The sequence below is a fragment of the Myodes glareolus genome, chromosome 16 (genome assembly GCF_982192425.1).
Source record: "Myodes glareolus chromosome 16, mMyoGla1.1, whole genome shotgun sequence".
In the NCBI taxonomy this organism is placed as follows: Eukaryota; Metazoa; Chordata; class Mammalia; order Rodentia; family Cricetidae; genus Myodes; species Myodes glareolus.
Window position 1 is genome coordinate 40,367,373 of NC_142041.1, and position 21,277 is coordinate 40,388,649.

Sequence of the window (21,277 nt, forward strand, 5' to 3'; positions counted from 1 at the left end):
AGAATAACAGTGAAATAACTATGATGGAATACTAAAAGAAAGGGTAAATACAGAGATTATAGTGAACTGTATTAATAGCAACTCGTTCACAGATGATAAGTGAAACACAAAATGCAATTTAGAGACTTGGGACAGCCTTAGAGTAGAAAAACATAAATGGCTGACAGCAGTTGCTTTATGGCGTAGCGCAGATGGAAAGGAAAGGGGATAGAAAGAGACTGTAACATTTCTCCACTATAAGCTTCCCAGCATTTGGCTCTTTAACCAAATACAGGAATCAAAAGGGAAAAAATTTTGACTACATCTAATTAAAAAACATTTAATGAAAAGAAAATAATATTAAGGATTACAAAGAGGGGCCACCATGTGTTGTTTCCTTTACTTCTGCTACCAAAAAAGAAAAAAAAATCATATTTATAACTTCATTTTATAGCAGCTTAAGGTTATACACAGAATAAAACTTCCATGATCTGAACATCTGTAATCCAAAATACTCAAAATCGGAAACTTACAAAGTACTAATCTGAAACTACACTATCGCAAAGCTGTTAAAAACACTGTACATAACAACCATTAGAATCATTTCTATGAGTCCCATTCCCAGCAAGTCTAGTTCTCTAGGTGTGAATGAATGTTCATACCACTCTGGCTCCAGCACCTCAGATAAGGTGTTTGCGTATTAGAGTAATAAATAAGATTTCTACAAAGATACTGTTCCCCCATTAAGTGACAGATACTGTGCAGTTCTAACATCACAAACAAGGTAGAAGAAAACCAGCAAGGTTTTCCTGCAGCTTATTTGTAACAGAACAGCACTTATCATTTCCCACATACATGGAAGATCTGAAAATGAGAAAAAGTAGGCAGGCAGAAAGACTGAGGGGCTGTGTCTGAAGGAACAAGCACCCAATTCTTAACACCAGTTATCCTAAGAGAGTAGATAAATATCTTCACGGGAAGATGTTTTAATTTCTCCGAAGTTTTATAAAGACAGTATCAAAAAGTAACAAACATAACCAAAGAACTTTTTTAAATAGTGAAGACATCACTTGCAATGTGGAAAAAACTGTGGCAAAGAACATATACACAAGACCCTGGACTGAATTCCTAGCACCACCAAAGAAAAAGCAGTTTGCAAGACTGCATACTAGTGAAGATTCTGTCTGCATTCCAAACCCACTCTTGCTGCTTATTATACCTGTGTGACCTGAGAAATGTTGTCTCCCTTTCTGCTTAACTCTAAGTTATCAACTGGAATGATAATAGTAGCTGTGCTACAATAAGAATTAAAGGAGATGTTCGGCATAGAGTGCTTAGAAAATTGCCTAATATGAAAGTAGTCAATTGTGTGTTACCTGTCATAACTGTTCCTACAACTAAAGTATACAATAAATACTGTGTAGTCACCCTAGTATTTAAAAAGTACTATTTAAAGCAATAATAAATATTATTCTCAGCGTTTTGTGGGTGCCTATATTAGTAAAATTTGACTTTGTTTTTTAGGAGAAGTTTATTTTCCAATTGTCAACTTGGCTACTTCCTCAAACTGCCAGTGGTGAATAAAATAGGCACTCCTGGACAACCTGAGAAATGTCAGCAAGACACATTATCTACGTAATATTACTTTTATAATAGCCTATACAAAAACAGGTAAAAACAAATCAGTATGATTACTTATAATAAAGAAAAATCTGGTAACACTCTCAATGCCTCAAAAATAAATAAACTTCTTAGCAGCAATCCTTTTTTGTTTGTTTGTTTTTGTTTTTCAAGACAGGGTTTCTCTGTGTTATACTGGGTATTCTAGAACTCACTCTGTAGACCAGGCTGGTCTCAAACTCAGAGATTCACCTGCCTCTGGTATTAAAGGTGTGTGCCACTACCACCAGGCTATATTTATTTTGTGTGTCAGTGTGTACATGCTCAAATACAGATGCCTTAGAGGCCAGAAGTGGATATCAGATCCCTGGAGCTGGAGTTATAGACAGTTATGAACTGCAATTGAGTTCTGTCTTCCGGGAAGAAAAGCCAGTATTCTAAACCACTGAATCATCTCTCTAGCTCCTGAGAAATCAAGTTTTTAACATGTTACGACAATAGAAAATAGCCATGATCAGAGAAAAAGCAAGCTGCAGAGGCTAGGCTATAAAACAGTAGTACAACATTTGTCTAACACATAAGAAGCCCCGAGTTACAGTCCCAGTCCCACAATAAATTAAAATTAGTAAATCATCACATTATCTAGTTTAGTTCTACTTTCAAAGAACAGCAAATCTCACATGGTCTCTAGGATAAGGCCAAGTGAGCAACCACCCACTGACACGAGGAAAGAGAAAAATTCAATGTCTTCACTATATTATCTGTTTCTCAGATATCTAGGTCCATCTGCCTAGTCTATTTTGAAAAGCTCAGAAATACTAACCACAAACAGAATTTGTATTTTAGCCAGGTGGTGGTGGTGTTGCACACGTTTAATCCCAGCACTCAGGAGAATCTCTGTGAGTTCAAGGCCAGCCTGGTCAAAACTTGAGTTCCAGGGCTATTACACAAAGAAATATTGTCTTAAAAAAAAAAAAAAGGATTTTCTAAAGTCTCCAAGCTTCAAATTTGCTATCTCTGAAATACAGGCAACTAAAAATTCTCAACTAAGATGCTAACTGTGTGTATAGCACAAGTTTTATTTGTATCTGTTTAGCTCTAAACTGACGACCAGATGTGGAATACTATATCTGATTTACATTTCATTCAAATGCTATTTGAAAGAGGTTTTTCTATTCAGAATGGAGAAAGAACTAAAGACTGAATGCTTGCTTGCTAAGTTCTAGACATGTTCTAGCTTTTACCCCAAAGGTCACACACAGTTTTATCTTATTTGATTCCTAAGTTTGTTTGAGGTCAATATCACTGATGAAGATGCAGTTATTCAGAGGTATCTAAAATAATTATAAGAATAGAGTTAGATGTTCATTATCAATGACTCATGATTTACTGCACTGTGCATTGCAATGGTTCTAAGCTTGTACTCATAATCTTGAGCTGAAAAGGGCTTATATTATTTACTTACTTACTTACTTATTGAAACTTATGTGTTCTTGGGATTAAACCCATGGTTTTGCCATGCTAGACAGTATTCTACCAGTAAGTTATATGCCCAGTAAGTTATACGTCTCAGATATTCCTGCTGTCTCATTTTGCTCAGACAGCTGTTCTTAACTTTCTTTAGAACCTATACATGTGAAAAATAATTAATTATTCTGTAAACATTTCTGTAGAGCTGCTTATTAGTTAATTATATTGTAGTTATATTTAATTTATACTTTTAATAAGCATCTTTATATGCAAGTAATTTTCAAAAATAAAAGAACACTAAAATAAAAAAAAATCAGCTATGATGGTAACATTTACTGACCACAGTCCTGAACACTTCATGTAAATTTCCTTTATCAAATTCTCTGGTATATCTTTAATTCAGTGACTAACCACTCTAGATTAGGTTACTGACTTTAAACTGTTCATTAGGGCAGTAACCATTAAACATAGCAAAAGTCAGAATCAACCAGGAAACTAGAGTGTTTCTCAAAAATGTGTTGTGTCAGAGCCAACCCAGTTCCATTTGATTTAAATCTCTGCATTTTTTTTCCTTCAGTAAAACTTCCTACAATGGTACATAATTTTTATCTAGGAATTGTCCTAAAAGGTATCATGATAAACTGGAAAAAAAAAAAAACAGAATGTTATGCCAGAAAGAAACTAGGGCTAAGCAGAAATGTGTATCTGAGCTGATGTCTTGCATCAAATGTCTAGAACTCACAAAGAGTTAGGTGAACAAATATAAAAGCATATATACAATAGCCAATTAGCTATAATTTGATTTGGTCATTCTATTTCTACGTAGGATAAAAGACAGTTTACAAATGACTATTAATCCAGAAACATCTGAAGTTTCTTTAATATTATTCACTAAATAGGAGACAATTCTAGAGTCTCATTACCTTATGCATATCATTCCTGTCTGAATGTTTAACTCCAGCCACTAAAATAAAATCACCTACAACAATTATTGATACCTACTCAAGGTATTCAAGTAAACTACCTAGGGTAATTGCACCATTCTGTACAAAAACAATTACAGCTGCAAATACAGAATCTGTGTGACAACATATTGTAATTAGTTTATTCATATAACAGCTATTTCTAAAACAGGATAGTCACAGGTCATTAAATACTTACAACAGCACATGTGACACTGAACACCATGTTATAAACAAGGAATATTTTTATGAGGAAAATCAGGCCTATCTGTCTTTGAAGTGTACATTCAGAAGTTACATTTTAAAAAATAATCAGAGGTTGGAGAGATGGTTCAACAGCTCAGAAAACCTACTGCTCTTGCAAAGGACCTGGGCTCAGTTCCCACACCCATGTTAGCTCATATTGCCCGCTCTAGAAGAGCTGAAACCCTTTTCCAGCCTCTGCAGTCTCCTGAACACCCATGGTGCACACTCATGCTAGCACGCATGTCCTAGGTAATTTTTTGCCCACCTGACATAAACTAGAATTATCTAAGAAGAGGGAACCATAATTGAGAAAATGCCTTCAATCGGATCAGCCTGTGTACAAGCCTCTGGGGCATTTTCTTGCCTAATAATTGATGCTGAAGGGTCCAGCTCACTGTAGGCAGTGCCACCCCTGGGCAGATGGTCCAAGATGATATAAGAAAGTAGGCTGCTCAAGCCAAGAGGAAGAGCAAGCAAGCCAATGGGCAGCACTTCTCAATGGACTCTACTTCAGTTCTTGCCTCTAGGTTCCACTCTACAGGATTCCCCTTCATGCTGGCTTACAAAATAAATCTCTTTTCTCCACAAGCTGCTTTGGGTCAGGGAGTTTTATCACAGCAATAGAAACCTAACCAAGACACCACCATACACATAAAAACAAGAAATTTTTTTAACTTAAAAAAAAAATAAAATAAATCTTATCAAAGTGTGGTGGATCGCATTTGTAATCCCAAAAATGGGAAGACAAGGGTAAGAGAATGGTCACAATTCAAGGCTAGCCTGGTCTACATAGTAAGTTCCAGACCAGTCAAAACTAGAGCTCCTATCTTAGCGGTAAAAAGGCTTTTAAAAAAAAAAAACGGATTCAGTCATGGGTTGCAAACTAACACTCAAAAGAAAGTGGTACCTACTGCTTTGCAATAAAGTTAGTTTGTGAGTTTGTTTGTGTCAGGGTCTCCTGTACCTCGCACTGACCTTGAAATTGTTCTATGGCTGAGGATGATCTTGAACTTCTAATCCTCTAGCCACCACCTCACCAATGTTGGGAATACAAGCTTAGGCCAGTAGTGCCCAGCTTTACTCCGTGTCAGAGACTAAACTCAGGGCCTACCAGTCAGGCACTGTAACAACTAACTACATCCCTGACCCCAAAATTAAGTTTTACTGAAATACATTTACATAAAGGTACTAGAATAGCCAGGCAGTGGTGGCGCACTCAGGAGGCAGAGGCAGGTGGGTCTCTGTGAGTTCAAGGCCAGCTTGGTCTACAAAAGCTGGTTCCAGGACAGGCAACAAAACCTGTCTCAAAAAACAAATAAACAAACAAAAAAAGATACTAGAATAAGATATATTTGGCAACTAAATTATGAAATAAGGATAACAAAAGAGATCTCAAATGCGGTCATGGTGCCACATGCCTATAATCCCAACACTCAGGAGACAGAGGTAAGAGGATCGTATTCTCTTTCTATACATTCAGTATTAAAACAGATATAATGGCTCACACCTATAATCCCAGCACTTGGGAGAATAAGAAGATTGCTGCAGGTACACCAGGTGTTTAAGGCTAGCCCAGGATAAAGTAAAATTCTGTCTCAAAAATTAAAACAAATAAAAAACTTTGTTGTTCTTGAAATATTTTTTATGATTTAATTTTATTTTATGTGCATTGGTGTGAAGGTGTCAGATCCCCTGCAACTGGATCTTCAGACAGTTGTGAGCTGCCATGTGGGTGCTGGGAATTGAACCTGGGTCCTCTGGAAGAACAGTCAGTGCTCTTACCCACTCAGCCATCTCTCCAGCCCCAAGAAAACTTTTTCACAAAAACTAACAGAATTCTGTAGCCAAAATTCAGCAGAATGAACTAAAACTTTATACAACTTAGAATACCAATGAGATAAAAGCTATATAATTTCTGAAACATTTATTTCGCTGTTCAAACTAGAAACTCACACCCTGAGAAGTATAAACTTTCCCTAACAATATAATATTCTTCAAGCATGAGAGTTATTTGTGTAATTGATTTTGAGTAGTCAAACTTACCGAGTACCATCTGCTTTCCAGCTTACTTTATATGGCTTCTGCTCTAAAAGTCTAATATTTTGCTTGTCCATGGAAACAGGCTGTGCTCCAGGGAACCCAGACCTTAAAGAAAAAACATTTTTCTGTCATAGTTATAACCTATATAATGTTATCGTTGAGTTAAACCAATCTCAAATGGCTCACAGGTTGATCACAATATTCTTCCTATCACGAGATTAATTTCAAATGGAAGAGCATCAATCTCAGCCAGGAATAGTGGCATATTACTTTAATCTCAGCACTCAGAAGGCAGAGGCATGTGGATTCTTGTGAGTTTAAAGCCAACCTGATCTACATAGTGAGTTCCAGGACAGCCAAAGCTACACTCTGTCTTGACATTTTAGAATACAAGTTTACAGGGTACTAAATGGCCACTGCTATAATACAAATATTGGGCTAATTTTAAAATATTATTATGCAGGACTGAAGAGAGAGAGCTCAGGGGCTAAAATGATTCCTATGAAAGTATGAGCGCCCGCATTGGGATCCCCAGATCCCACATAAAAAGGCAAGCCTGGCAGGTATAAGCTATGATCCCAGGACTGGGAGGAGTGTGGGGGTGGGAAAACAGGCAGACACTGGGGTCTAGTATTGTTAAGGGAATTAAGCTAAGATTCAGGCTTTTCCCTGACTCTCCTGCTTTACTATTTAGATCATGCACAATAAATGATGGGGGAAGGGGCGCACCCACCCACAGGTGCACAGTGGAGGCAGAGGTGGTAGACACAAGGAGTCTTCCTCATTGTTAACCAGCAGAAACAAAGAGATCAACGAAAACTCTGGTGACAACAATAATGTTGTATTCTTGAGAATGATGTAAGTCCACTAATCCTGATTCAACTTGACTGTTACAGATTACCTTGAAAAACACCTGACATCAAAAAATGCCCAGTTAATGTCTTTATTGATTTTAAGTATTACATAAAGAATAAATTTTATTTAAAACTTAAAAATATTCCTTACCCTTCCCAGCCACAGAACTGATGACATTTCTGCTGTACCTCTCCTAACTTTGGTTGAGTTGTTACTTGAGTTACACCTTTAACAGTTATACCTTCCAAGAAAATAGCACCCTTTAAAGGAAAGAGAAAATAAAATGGTAATATATATGTATACACACACACACATATATAAAGGATAAATGTATTTACAAATAATGAAGTAGTTAAACCTAAGAAAACTCATATTAAACAGAAATGCTCTGTTCTGCCTGCTGTACTAGTGGCATTTATACGCCACCAGACACCAGGCAAAAGGATTCTAAGGTCAACATAGGCTATATAGCAAGATCCCATTCAAAGCCAAAGGAAAGGTGTACTCCAAGAAAGTCTATAAAATTTCTGCTTCTTTTTTCACACTTTTTAAAACTAAAACATTAGTCTAAGTATACTAAATCAGTTTCAGATACATCAGAGAGGTTCTGCATCACTTTCAAGTAAAATTATGTAACAACTCTAGATGACAATGTCACTAAAGAACAAAAAAAAAAAAAAAACACCTGGTCTACGGTTGCAAAGTTCAACCTTCTGGCCAAGATCTGGCAAGCAATGCACTTAGGAAGAGGAAAAAACAATTCAGAGTTCATCCACATATCCACTCTGTCAGGTCCACAGGAGTCCTAAGTCTTCCTAGCAGACAGCACTCTTACATTGTCTCAAACTCAGAATTGAGATGTTTTGTCATCTAAGAAATCTTCAATTCTGACTGCCTTAAAATAATGATAATGTTGGGATCCCATGACCTAAGGATAAAGATGACCAATGCTTTTCTGTTATACCATTACCTTGACCCAACAACAAAACTGCTGTTTTAAAACCACATCTAGGGGGCTGAAGGGAGGCTCAGAGGTTAAGAAAACTTGTTGCTATTGTAGGAGAACCCTGGTTCAATTCTGAGCACCCACAGGGCAGCTCACTATCTGAAACTCCAGTCCCAGGTGACCCAACGTATTTTTATACCCCTATGGGCCCCAGACACAGAGATGGTACACAAACACACACACACACACACACACACACACACACACACACACACACACACTCTCTCTCTCTCTCTCTCTCTTTCTCTCTCTCTCTCTCTCTTTCTCTCTCTCTCTCTCTCTCTCATACACATAAAACAATAAATCTTAAAAATGAAAACACACCTCTAATGCCAGCTGTGGTGATGCATGACTATCACTCCAGCACTATGGAAGTTGAGGAAGGAAGCCTAAAAGTTCAAGGCCAGTTTGGCTACACAATAAGTTTGAGGCCAGCTAGGCTATATATTGACAAGCTTATTTTTAAAACACTTTAAAAATAAGGCCATTTCTATTAATAAATACTAACTAACAAAAATAAATTCTGAAAGCAAAACCGAAAGACTTGTAATACAATGACTAAGAATACCCAACTGGTGTCAATATCCCTATAAACTACCATCTTAAATATGCCCAGCTGTGCTTTGTACCTGAGCACCTCTCTTTTCTTAACCAGCATGCTTAAAGTCAATATTAAAAATGTCTTTAATAAAATCCAAAATCTGCATTAAAAAAGAAAAGGGAAGAAATGTACCCAAGAGCACAAATGCTAAGCAAGCACTCTACCAGTTCTTTGGTGTAACTTTAAGATTTTTTCCACTGGAAAAGCATGAAAACTAAACCTTTAAATTGTATTTCATTATACTATTAAAATCAAAAAATCAAATATTATTTCCAAAATTTTATTAAACATATATGCTCAAAATTAATATTGCTTTTTAAAGTATATTTGAAAAGCCAGGCATGGTGATATAAGGCTGTAGTCTAAGTCATCTATGTATTTCAATTTCCTTATAAAAATTTATCATAAAGAGCAAGCAGGGCATGTACGATGGCTCAGGATGTAAAAGGCCTGTCAACCAAGCCTAAAGATATGAGTTTGATCCCCAGGATGTTGTCCTCTGACCTCTACAGGTGTGGATGGGTGTGCATATGTGTATCCATGGAGAGAATATCTAAAATTAGCAATTAGGAAAATAAAAAGAGGAACATAACAACAGACACCAAGGAAGTCCAGAGAATCCTAAGGACTTACTTTAAAAACCTGTAATACATAAAAAGAGAAAATCTAAGTTATTAAGTCTCCCAACCAAAAGAAAAAGAAAAAGAGTCCAAGGCCAGATTGTTTTAGTGCAGAATTATACTAGACTTTAAGGAAGAGTTAACACGAATACTTTTCAAAATTCCAAAAACTAGAAACAGAAGGAACATTGCCCAATTCCTTTTATGAGGCCAAAAGCACCTGATACCAGAACCACACAAAATCCAACAAAGAGAACTACAAAACAATTTCCCTTGTGAACATAGACACAAAAATACTAAATAAAATACTCGCAAACCGAATCCAAGAACACACTAAAAAGATTATCCACCATAACGAAGTAGGCTTCATCCCAGATATTCAGGGATGACTGAACATACAAAACTCAGCCAATGTAATCCACTATATAACAAACTAAAAGAAAAAAAAAAACACATGATCATCTCATTAGATGTTGAAAAAAACCTTTGACCACATCCAATACCTCTTCATGATAAAAGTCTTGGAGTGAATCGGGAATACAAGAACATACCTAAACATTTTTTTAAAAAAGCAATTTATAGTAAGCCTATAGCAAACATCAAATTAAATGGAGAGAAATTGGAAGCAATTCCACCAAAATCAGGAATAAGATAAGCTGCCCACTCACTCCATATCTATTCAATATAGTACTTTAACTTCTAGCTAGAGCGTAAGACAACTGAAAGAAATCAAGGGGTTATAAATCAAAGAGTTGGAAGTCAAAGTATTGCTATCCACAGATGATATAATAGCATACATAAGTGACCCCAAAAATTCTACCAGGGAACTCCTACAGCTGATACACACCTTCAGCAGAGTGGCTGGAGACAAGATTAAGTCACAAAACTCAGTAGCTCTTCTATACACAAATGACAAACAAACTGAGAAAGAAATCAGGGAAACAACAGCCTTCACAATAGCCACAAATAATATAAACTATCTTGGGGTAACTAATTCTAACCAGCAGCTGATAGGAGCAGATGCAGAGATCCACAGCCAAGCATTAGGCAGAAAGAGAACACAAACTAGAGATCTCCATCAGTTCCCTCCCCTTGGAGTTCAGGGAACCCTTGAAAGAAGAGGAGGAAGAATTGTAGAAGCCAGAGGGGTTAAATAAACCAGGAGAACACAGTCCACTGAATCAACTAAGTACAGTTCATAGGAACTCAGAGATGGAAGCAGCAATCACAAAGACTGCATGGGTCTGCGAAAGGTCCCCTGTACATAATATGGTTGTTAGCTTGATGTTTTTTTGTTGAACTCCTAACAGTGGGAGTGGGGGTGTGTCTGACTCTTTTGTCTGTTCTTGGGACCCTTTTCCTCCTACTGGGTTGTCTCATCCAGCCTTGATATGAAGGTCTGTACCTAATCTTATTGTATTTTGTTATGCCACAGTCAGGGAGTATCCCTCAGAGGCCTAGTCTCTTCTGAAAAGAAATTGGAAGATGTGGAACGGACGATTAAAAGAAATTTCACACTAGCACAGAATTGAGAAACAGATATTTATTTAGGAGTAAACTCACAAATCAGAATTCTCTGCTTGAATGGAGAACAGAGATCGAATCCAGCAATCCAAAAGGGGGAGGGGGGCTGGACATGGGGGACAGGACACAAGGCATATATGGTCTAAGTGGCCACACCCCAGTAGGCGAGTAACCACAAGCTGTAAAACTTCCTACAGCAGAGAGAAGTAGATTTTTTTTTTGGTATATGTATGAGTACATGCCTGTATGTCCATGCATCAGAGTCCCTGGAACTAGAATTACACAGTTATGAGTTGCAGTGAAGGTGCTAGGAACTAAACCTGGGTCCTCTGTAATATAATAAGTGTTCTTAACTGCTGAGACCCACTTTTCAAATTTTATGTAGGAGTATTATCTGCCTAGCTTTTTTATGTGGTGCTGGGAACAGAACTCTAGTCCTCATACCCTGTATATGCACTTACTGAATGAGTCATCTCACTAGCAAAAAAATTAAGTTACTTTTGAAAATATTTTCTTTTAAAGCAATTTACATTTGTGGGTGGCCTTTAAGCCTTTAAGATGGAAATGTGCAAGCACAATTAAAAGTTTTCCAACTAAGAATTTAAAGAACCTAAAGTAACAGTTACATAATTTATATTTAAAAAAAATCAAGGCATTTTCTTCCTCCTTGCTTGTGAACCATTGTCAACTAAGATATGACTTGTTGTGTCTACTGGCCAACCACAATATACCTTAATTACTAACTTCATTAACACTTCATTTCCTCCACACTTCTGTCACTTTCCCTTTGGTCTATACCAACTATGTCTGGGTATAAGTTAAAGAGTCCCAGTCCTCTCGACATACCTCCTGTCCCTGCAGGAAGAGGAAGATAGCCCCCACTCTACCACATTCAATTAAACACAGGGTCTCGTGCATCCTATCCTCACCTACAACTATGTAACAGGGTGGCCTTGAACTCCTGAGTGCTGGAATCAGCATGCACCACTTATACAATGCTAGAAAGGAAGCCAATGCTTTATACATGCTTGGCAAGTATTCTACCTACTGAGCTGTAGCCACAACCCAACTCCTAATATTTCATTAGACTTATGCCTAGAAAATTAAGAAAAGTTGACTAGAGAAGAAGTTTTCTAAGTTGTATATAGTACAAAGGAAACACCACCTACGGCAGGAGACAGTTATATTAACTGTATGACTATTTTGCAGAAATATCCTCACTAGCTATTAGGTAATATACTAAATCTATTGTTAATCCTCAATGTACTCAGTAGTTCTTAGCTAATCTCAATCTAACCTCTAAGAGTTTTTTGGTTTACATAAGAAACAAAACGAGGATGAAATTCTTAACTCCAGCTTTTCTCTGGGAAAAAAAATAGACTGCTGGGCTACAAGATGGCTCAGCAACTACATTTGTTGTCAAATGGCAACAATGTTGACAGCCTGAATTCAGTCCCAGAACATGCTAGATGGCTGGGGAGGAATGAGTCCCACAATTTGTCCTCTGACCTCACATTACCACCACAGCAAGCATGCCTCACCACCCAAAGAATAATAATTATGTAGGACAAAATTTTAAGGAACAATTGCTGGCTAATCATTAAAAGTGAACCATGGTGGGGCATGCCTATAATCTATCTCAGCACTAAGAATATTACTCAGCACTTTGACAGGAAGATTAAGAGTTGAGAGCAATCTGGGCTTCACAGTGAGACCCCACCACACCTTCTTAAGGACTCCATCTGGCTCATGATGTTAGGAGTTTCTTAATGAGTTTCATGTAGAATCAAAATTAATTTCACAAAATCAGAAGCCATTATTATACTCTTCAACAGAGAGAACAAGAGAGAGTGCGAAATAACAGAAATATAGCCAATATCCCACAATAGGTTCAAACAAAAATATAGCGTATTATGGCTCAGCAGGTCAGGGCTCCTGCAGTTAGCCTGAGAACCTGAGTTTGACCCCCAGGACCCATGCATGCAGAGTATGAAAGGAGAACTGACTCCCATGAGTTGCCCTCTGACCTCCCATGCATATTGTGCCATTCCCACACCAAGGCACACACATTCAAGTATGCACATACAAAATACACAAAATAACTGAATAAATAAATGTAATTTAAAATAATTTTAAAAGAACATCACAGTATTTGTGAACATTACCAGTTTTAATCGTTCTTTTCTCCTTTTACCAAAGGAAGCACTTGACCCAGGTTCTGAGTCCTTTTTTCCATCTTCATCCTCATCTTCTTCATCATCATCCTCATAACACCAATCTGGCAATACAGGTGGTGGTGGTGCCTCTTCTATATCACCATAGCGACGAAAAAGTTCCTTCAAATAATCACCCTTATAGATTCCTGGTGGTCTGGCTTGGGCAAACGTAGCAACTGCTGCTTCAATACTATGGAAAACAAGCAATACAATTTTCTCACTAGTGTCCATTTATGTGGATTTGTCAATAATTAACTCATACTCAAAGTACCACAAAAGTATAACAGGCATAAAAACAGACAAACCAAAGTCTTGCTTTGCCAGCAAAGTTTTCAATGATAAACTAATTCTAAAAATACATATACATGGTACACTTCCCACCTATAATACATGGTCCACTATAATATATCATACATCATACATAATACATAGACTACTATAATACATGGTACTGACAAATGATACATTATAAATGTCTAAAACACATTGCTGTGAGTGCTTATGACAAACATGGATAGCCAATGAAAAGAAATTTTAATAAAACATTGAAGGTCAAGGTCTCAAAGAAAAAAGAGCAGTCTGATGTTATTGTGTACAGTGTTCTAAACGACTAGAGCTGAAAAATACACAAAGTAGAAAACCACTGAGTGTAAAAGAAATAGAAAACAATCGCATCTGTGTTTTGCTTGACTGTATTCCAAAAAAGGATCTACTGGATAAAAGGTTTTAGAAACACCAACTATGAACCTAGAGAAGTAAAAAGAAAGTTCAGTCAGCAATATCCTATTCTCATAAGAATTTCAGGTAACTAGGTTCTAATCTCTCAAAATCTAAAAATGTACTTCACAAGTAACATGCCCGATAAAGACAAGATTGTTTAAACAGAGTAATGACATCCTAAAACGCTTCCTTCACATAGCACTACATGTTTTCCTAGTCATTAACAGCTATAGAAGATAAACTTCAAAGGAAAACAACAGATATTTCCAAAGCTGAATACAAACACAAACATTGAAGACCCAACCTCTGCAACTTTTAAAATACAAGAAAAACATGGAAAAATAAGTACACCATTCATAAGATTCATAATCATCATGAATTGTCACATACATCTTCTTCCACTATAATAAACCTATATACCTCCAATCCATTTTCTCCACCAAAAAGGCACATATGAGGAAACCGGTCCGATTAAAGCCATGGGTGCAGTGAACACCTAGAAGAAAAAGCAGTTTGGGTTAAACTGAACCACTCCAAAGGCCACATTCTGTTTTAAATGACAACCTATTTTCCAAACAGTTCAGTTACTTGATTACATTACATATTTGTATATTCTAAAAACTCAAAATACTCCTTTAACTTAATAGCTTGTCAACTTAAGTTCCTTAGGATCTAATTTAGAGCACTAGACAGAAATTTAATGATAAAACACTGGTTCATTGGTTTAAAATGTCTAAAATTTGTCATTAAAAATTTTCAAGAATAGGCTAGGTGGCGGTGACCCACGCCTTTAATCCCAGCACTCGGGAGGCAGAGGCAGGTGAATCCCTGTGAGTTCAAGGCCAACCTGGTCAACAAGAGCTAGTTCCAGGACAGCTAGGACTGTTACACAGGGAAACCCAATCTCGAAAAACCAAAAAAAATAATAAATAAATTCAAGAATTGAGGCTGCTCCACCACCATCCCTACCCACTGGACACTGTAACCTACAAGACACACTCTGCACCCAAACACACTGAACCCTTCACCCTCTCCCTGGTCAAACATCCCACTCAAAATCAGCAGCCCCTAGAGATACACGCGAAGAAGAGATGGGTAGATTAGCAGATTAAGAATACATTCAACAACATCAAGAACAATATGACACTACCAAAACCTAGTGAGTGATTCTGCAACAGCAAGACCTGAACATCCCAACACAGATGAAACAGAAGAAAACAACCTTAAAACAGCTTTATGAAGATGATAGAGGACCTTAAAGAGGAAGAGAAATTCTCTTAAAATAATAGAGGAAAAGACAAACAAAAAATTAGAAGAATTAATCACTTTTTAAAAAAGTCAAGAAAAAAACAATCATACAGGTGAAGAAAATAGCTCAAGTCTTGAAAACTGAAATAGAGGCAATAAGGAAAACACAAACGGGTAATTCTGGAAATGGAAAATCTGAGTAAACAAATAGGATCTAGAGATACAAAAATAACCCACAGAATACAGAGATGAAGAGAGACTCTTAAGGCACTAAAGATACAATACAGAAAAATAGATTCAAAGAAAACGTTAAATCCAACAAATTCTTAAAACATCCAGAAAATCTGAAACATCATGAAAAGATCAAACCTAAGAAAAACAAGGATAGAAAAAGGAGAATTCCAGTCCAAAGGCACAGAAAATATATTCAACAAAATCACAGAAAAACCCTTTCCCAACCTGAAGAAGGAAATGCCTATGAAGATACAAGAAACTTATAGAACACCAAATAGCCTGGGCCAAAAAAAAAAAAAAAAAAAAGTCCCCTCACCATATAATAATCAAAACAATAAACGTACAGAATAAAAAAAAAAAGAATACTAAGTGTCGCAAAGGAAAAAGGCCAAGTAACATATAAAGGCAGACCTATTGGAATTACACTTGACTTCTCAATGGAGACTATGAAAGCACAGACATTTAGCAGACACTAAGAAACCACGGATGTCAGTCCATACTTACTATACCCAGCAAAACTTTTAATTACCATAGATAAAAAAACAAGATACTCCATGACAAAACCAGATTTAAATAATATGTATCTACAAATCCAAACCTATAGAAAGTACTAGAAGGAAAACTCCAACCCAAGTAAGTCAGCTGCACCCATGAAAACACAGGCAAAAGATAATCCCATACCAGTGAATCCCAAAAAAAGTTAAACACACAAACACACTACCAAAACAACAACAAAACCAAAAATTATCAGGAACTAAGAATCACTGGCCATTAATATCTCTTAATATCAATGGACTCAATTCACCTATAAAAAGACATAGGCTAACAGAATAAATACAAAAACAGGATCCATCCTTCTGCTACATACAAGAAACACACCTCAACTTCAAAGATAGACACTACCTCAGAGTAAAGGGTTGGGAAAAGATTTTCCAATTAAATGGTCCTAAGAAACAAGCTGGTGGCGCTATCCTGATATCTAACAAAATAGACTTCAAACTAAAATTAACCAAAAGAGAGGAAGAGCCGGGCAGTGATGGTGCACACCTTTAATCCTCTCACTCGGGAGGTAGAGGCAGGGAGATCTATGTGAGTTCAAGGCCAGCCTGGACTACACAATAAGTTCCAGGACAGTCTCCAAAGGAACAGAGAAACCCTGTCTCAAAGAACCGAGAGACAGAGACAGACAGAGAGAGAGAGAGAGAGAGAGAGAGAGAGAGAGAGAGAGAGAGAGGAAAAAGGAAATTTCATATTCATGACAAGAAAAAAAATTCATCAAGATGAAGTCTCAATTCTGAACAAGTATTCCCCAAATACAAAGGCACCCACATTGGTAAAAGAAACATCACTAAAGCTTGAACCATATATCAAACCCCACACATTAATAGTGGGAGACTTCAACACCCCACTCTCACCAATGGACAGGTCTGTGAGACAGAAAATTAACAAAGAAATAAGGGAACTAACAGAGGTTATGACTCAATTAGACATAACAGACATCTATAGAACATTTCACCCAAACACAAAAAACTATGCCTTCTCAGTACCTCATAGAACCTTCTTTAAAACTGACCACATACTTGGTCACAAAGCAAATCTCAACAGATACAAAAAAAAAAACTGAAATAAAGCCCTGTATATTATTGAATCACCATGGATTAACGTTAGAATTCAACAATAACACAAACTACAGAAAGCCTACAAGCCCATGGAAACTGAACAATTCTCATCTGAATTACCACTGGATCAAGAAGAGATAAAGAAAGAAATTAAAGACTTCCTAGATTTTAATGAAAATGAAAGCACAACATACCCAAACTTACGAAACACTATAAAAGCAGTGTCAAGAGGCAAGTTCATAGCACTAAGTGCCCACATAAAGAACATGGAAATCTCACAGTGACTTAACAGCACACCTGAAAGCTCTAGAACAGAAAGAAGCAAACTCACCCGAGGAGTAGATGGCAGGAAATAATCAAACTCAGGGCTGAAATTAAAATAGAAACAAAAAGAATACAGAGAATCAATAAAGCAAAGAGTTGGTTCTTCGAGAAAAAAACAAGATTGACAAATCCTTATCCAAACTAACCAAAAGGCAGAGAGAGAACATCCAAATTAACAAAATCAGAAATGAAAAGGGGGACATGACAACAGTCACTGAAGAAATTCAGAGAATCATTAGGTCATACTTCAAAAACCTATATTCCACAAAAATTGGAAAATCTGTAAGAAATAGACAATTTTCTGGATAAGCACCTAATACCAAAATTAAATCAAGACCATATAAACAATTTAAATAGACCTATTACCCCTAAGAAAACAGAAGCAGTCATTAAGTTTTCCAACCAAAAAAAGTCCAGGGCCAGCAGGTTTCAGTGCAGAATTCTACCAGAATTTCAAAGAGCTAATACCAATACTCCTCAAATTAATTGTTCCATGCAACAGAAACAAAAGAAACAAAATTCTTTTTATAAGGCTACAGTTACCCTAGTACTGAAACCACACAAAGATGCAACAAAAAAGAGAATTACAGACCAATCTCTCTCATGAACATTAATTCAAAAATACTCAATAAAATACTGGCAAACCGAATCCAAGAACATATTTAAAAAAAAAAATTACACAACATGACCAAGAAGGTTTCATCCCAGAGATGTAGGGTTGGTTCAACAAATGAAAATCTGTCAATGTAATCCACCATATAAACAAACAAAGAAAAAAAACCACATGATCATCTCAAGATGCTCAAAAAGCCTTTGACAAAATCCAGCACCCCTTCATGATAAAGGTCTTGGAGAGATCAGGGATACAGGGAACATATTTAAACATAATAAAGGCAATTTACAGCAAGTCAACAGACATTAAATTAAATGGAGAGAAACGCAAGCCGATTCCGTTAATATCAGGAACAAGACAAGGCTGTCCACTCTCTCCAAATCTATTCAGCTTCCAGAGGCATCACCATTCCTGACTTCAAGCTCTACAGTAATGAAAACAACTTGGTATTGGCACAAAAACAGACAAGTGAACCAATGGAATCTAACCAAAGACCTGAATATTAATTCATACACATATGAACACCTAATTTTTGACAAAGAAGCTAAAATTGTACAATGGAAAAAAGAAATTATCTTCAATAAATGGTGCTGGCATAACTGGGTATCAATATGTAGAAGAATGTAAATAGATTCATATCTATCCCCATGTACAAAACTCAAATGCAAATGGATCAAAGACTTCAATATACATCCAGCCACACTGAATCTCATAGAAGAGAAAGTGGGAAGTAGTCTCGAATGCAGGGGCACAGGAGACTACTTCCTAAATAAAATCTCAGTAGCACAGACATTGAAAGCAACTATTAATAACGGAACCTCTTAAAACTAAGAAGTTTCTGTAAGGCAAAGAACATACTAAGATAAAAAGGTAGCCTACAGAATGGGAGATCTTCACCAACCCATCTGACAGAGGGCTGATCTCCAAAATATATGAAGAACTCAAAGCTAAACATCAAAATACCAAATGATCCAACTAAAAAATAGGGTACAGATCTAGGCAGAGAGTTTTCTTTTTTTTATTTTTTTTAAGTTTATTAAATTATGAAAGTTTTCAGCAGAGAGTTTTCAACAGAAGAATCTTAAGTAACCAAAAGACACTTTAAAGAACTGCTCAACATCCTTAGCCATCAGGGAAATGCAAATCAAAACAACTCTGAGATGCCATCTTACATCTGTCAGAATGGCTAAAATCAAAAACACTACTGACAGCTTATGCTGGAAAGAATGTGGAGTAAAGGGAACACTCCTCCACTGCCTGTGGTAGTCAAACTTGAAGAGCCAGCCACTTTGGAAATCAGTATGGCAGTTTCTTAAAATATTGGGAATCAATCTACCTCAAGACCCAGCTATGCCAATTTTAGGCACATACTCAAAGGATGCACAAACATATCACAAGGACATGTGCTCAACTATGTTCAAAACAGCATTATTCATAATAGCCAGAATCTGGAAACAACCTAGATGCCCCTCAACCAAAGATGGATAAGGAAAATGTGGTACATTTACACAATTAAGTACTACTTGGCTGAAAAAAAACAAACAAACAAACAATGACATCATGAATTTTGCAAACAAATGGATGAAACTAAAAAAAAAAATCATTCTGAATAAGGTGACTCAGAAAGACAAACATGGTATGTACTCACTCACAGGTGGTTATTGGGAATAAAGTACAGGATAACCAACCTACAATCCACAGCCCTAAAGAGGCTAGATAACAAGGAGGGCCCAAAGAGGGAAGCATGGATTTCCCTGGGAAGTTAAAGAAGAAAAGATCTCCTGGGTAAACTGACAGCAGAGGTTGGGGGATGGAGAAATGGGAGCTAGAAGGAGAGGGCTGGGTGGGTTGGGGACCGGAGGTGAGTTGTAGGCAGGATGGAGGGGAAGATTAATAAAAGGAATGTCCTGATAGGGGATCCATTTTGGGGATAGAGATTAAACCTAGTACCAGGGAAACCCTCAGGAATACATAAAGATGACCCCAACTAAGACTCCTAGCAATGATGGAGAGGGTGCCTGAACTGGCCATCTATGATAAGCAGATTGGTGACTTCCCTATCATCAGAGATACTTTATCTAGTAACTGATGGAAGCAGAGGCAAAGATCCAAAGACAAGCACTGCTCTGAGCTCCCAGTCTTGCGGAAGAAAGGGAGGAGGTGGAGATCAGGGGGTCATGATGGGGAAAACCCACAGAGATAGCTGACCTGAGCTCATGGGGCTCATGGATGCTGGGGTGCTGGACCAACAGTCAGGGAACCTGAATGGGATCAACCAAGGTTGTGTGTAACAAACGTGTAGCTTGGTCTCTTAATAAAGCTTCTAACAATGAGAGCAGGACCTCTCCCTAGGATTTAGCTGTCTTTTGGTACCTTGTTCTCCATACTCGATTGCCTGGCCCCTGCCTCAATTTGATGTGTCATGCTTTGTGCAAGCCCATGGGAAGTCTGTCCCTTTCTGAACACAGATGGGGAAGTGGATTGGGGGTGAGGGTAAATTGAGGATTATTACTTTTTAGGTATGTGACTTTTGTTTACACTATATTTACTTAACTCTGTGAAGCTGTGTTACTGTGCCTATCTAAAACACTTGATGGTCTGATAAAGAGCTAAACAGTCAGTAGCCAGAAGGGAGAAAAGATAGGCAGGACTGGCAGGCAGAGAATACAAAAGGAGAAAGAATACAAGAACAAGGAGCAAGAGAACGAGGAGAGAAGGACATCAGGGGCCAGTCACCCAGCTACACAACAAGCAATGGAGGAAGAAGTAAAGTAAGGTATACAGAAATAGAGAAAGATAAAAGCCCAGTGGCAAAAAGTAGTTGGGATAATTTAACATAAGAGAAGCTGCCAAGAAACAATTCATGCTAAGGTCCGGCATTCACAAGTAATAATAAGCCTCCCTGTGATTTACTTGGGAGCTGGGTAGTGGGCCTCTCAAAAAACCAAGAGTAAAGCACCCACAATATTTTGGCGTTCCAATGTGAGGCCATATTTTCATGTAGGGCCTGAGAGCTGAAATAAAAAGTGTATGGCTCCTTTAAGTATTTACACGTGCTAGTGAGCCCTTGGGCAACCAGTTCATTAAAGAGAAACCAAAAAAGAAGTAAAAATGCCTGTATTTGTCAAATGGAAATCAAAAATGCTTTGGAGAAGAGGTTTTGCTTTCGTTTCCACAGGAAACAAGAGGCTGTGGATTCCTTCTAGGTTGATTTGGATCTGGTCTGATGAAGGGAGAACTCCTGAAACTTGACAGGTGGTATCTCCCAACAAAGGCTATAACTGGTCTTCCCAGGACTTGGCCATTATCTCAAATTTTCTCTCTGGAACCCCAAAAATTCTTCACCCACATTCAGCAGGAAGCAGTCTAGAAAACACAAA

The 21,277-nt window shown here is 37.3% G+C and overlaps 1 protein-coding gene across 2 annotated transcripts in view; it reads right to left on the minus strand.

Annotated features, from left to right (window-relative positions):
- Rngtt (RNA guanylyltransferase and 5'-phosphatase) overlaps window positions 1-21,277 on the minus strand; it is a 208,934-nt gene that overhangs the window by 171,876 nt on the left and 15,781 nt on the right. For both annotated transcript variants that reach the window (XM_048420004.3, XM_048420005.3), the window contains exons 5-8: window positions 14,280-14,355; window positions 13,089-13,329; window positions 7,323-7,432; window positions 6,321-6,422 (exon numbers count right to left, since the gene is read on the minus strand). In XM_048420004.3, the coding sequence (XP_048275961.1) occupies window positions 6,321-6,422; window positions 7,323-7,432; window positions 13,089-13,329; window positions 14,280-14,355 (529 nt within the window). The remainder of the gene's footprint in view (window positions 1-6,320; window positions 6,423-7,322; window positions 7,433-13,088; window positions 13,330-14,279; window positions 14,356-21,277) is intronic.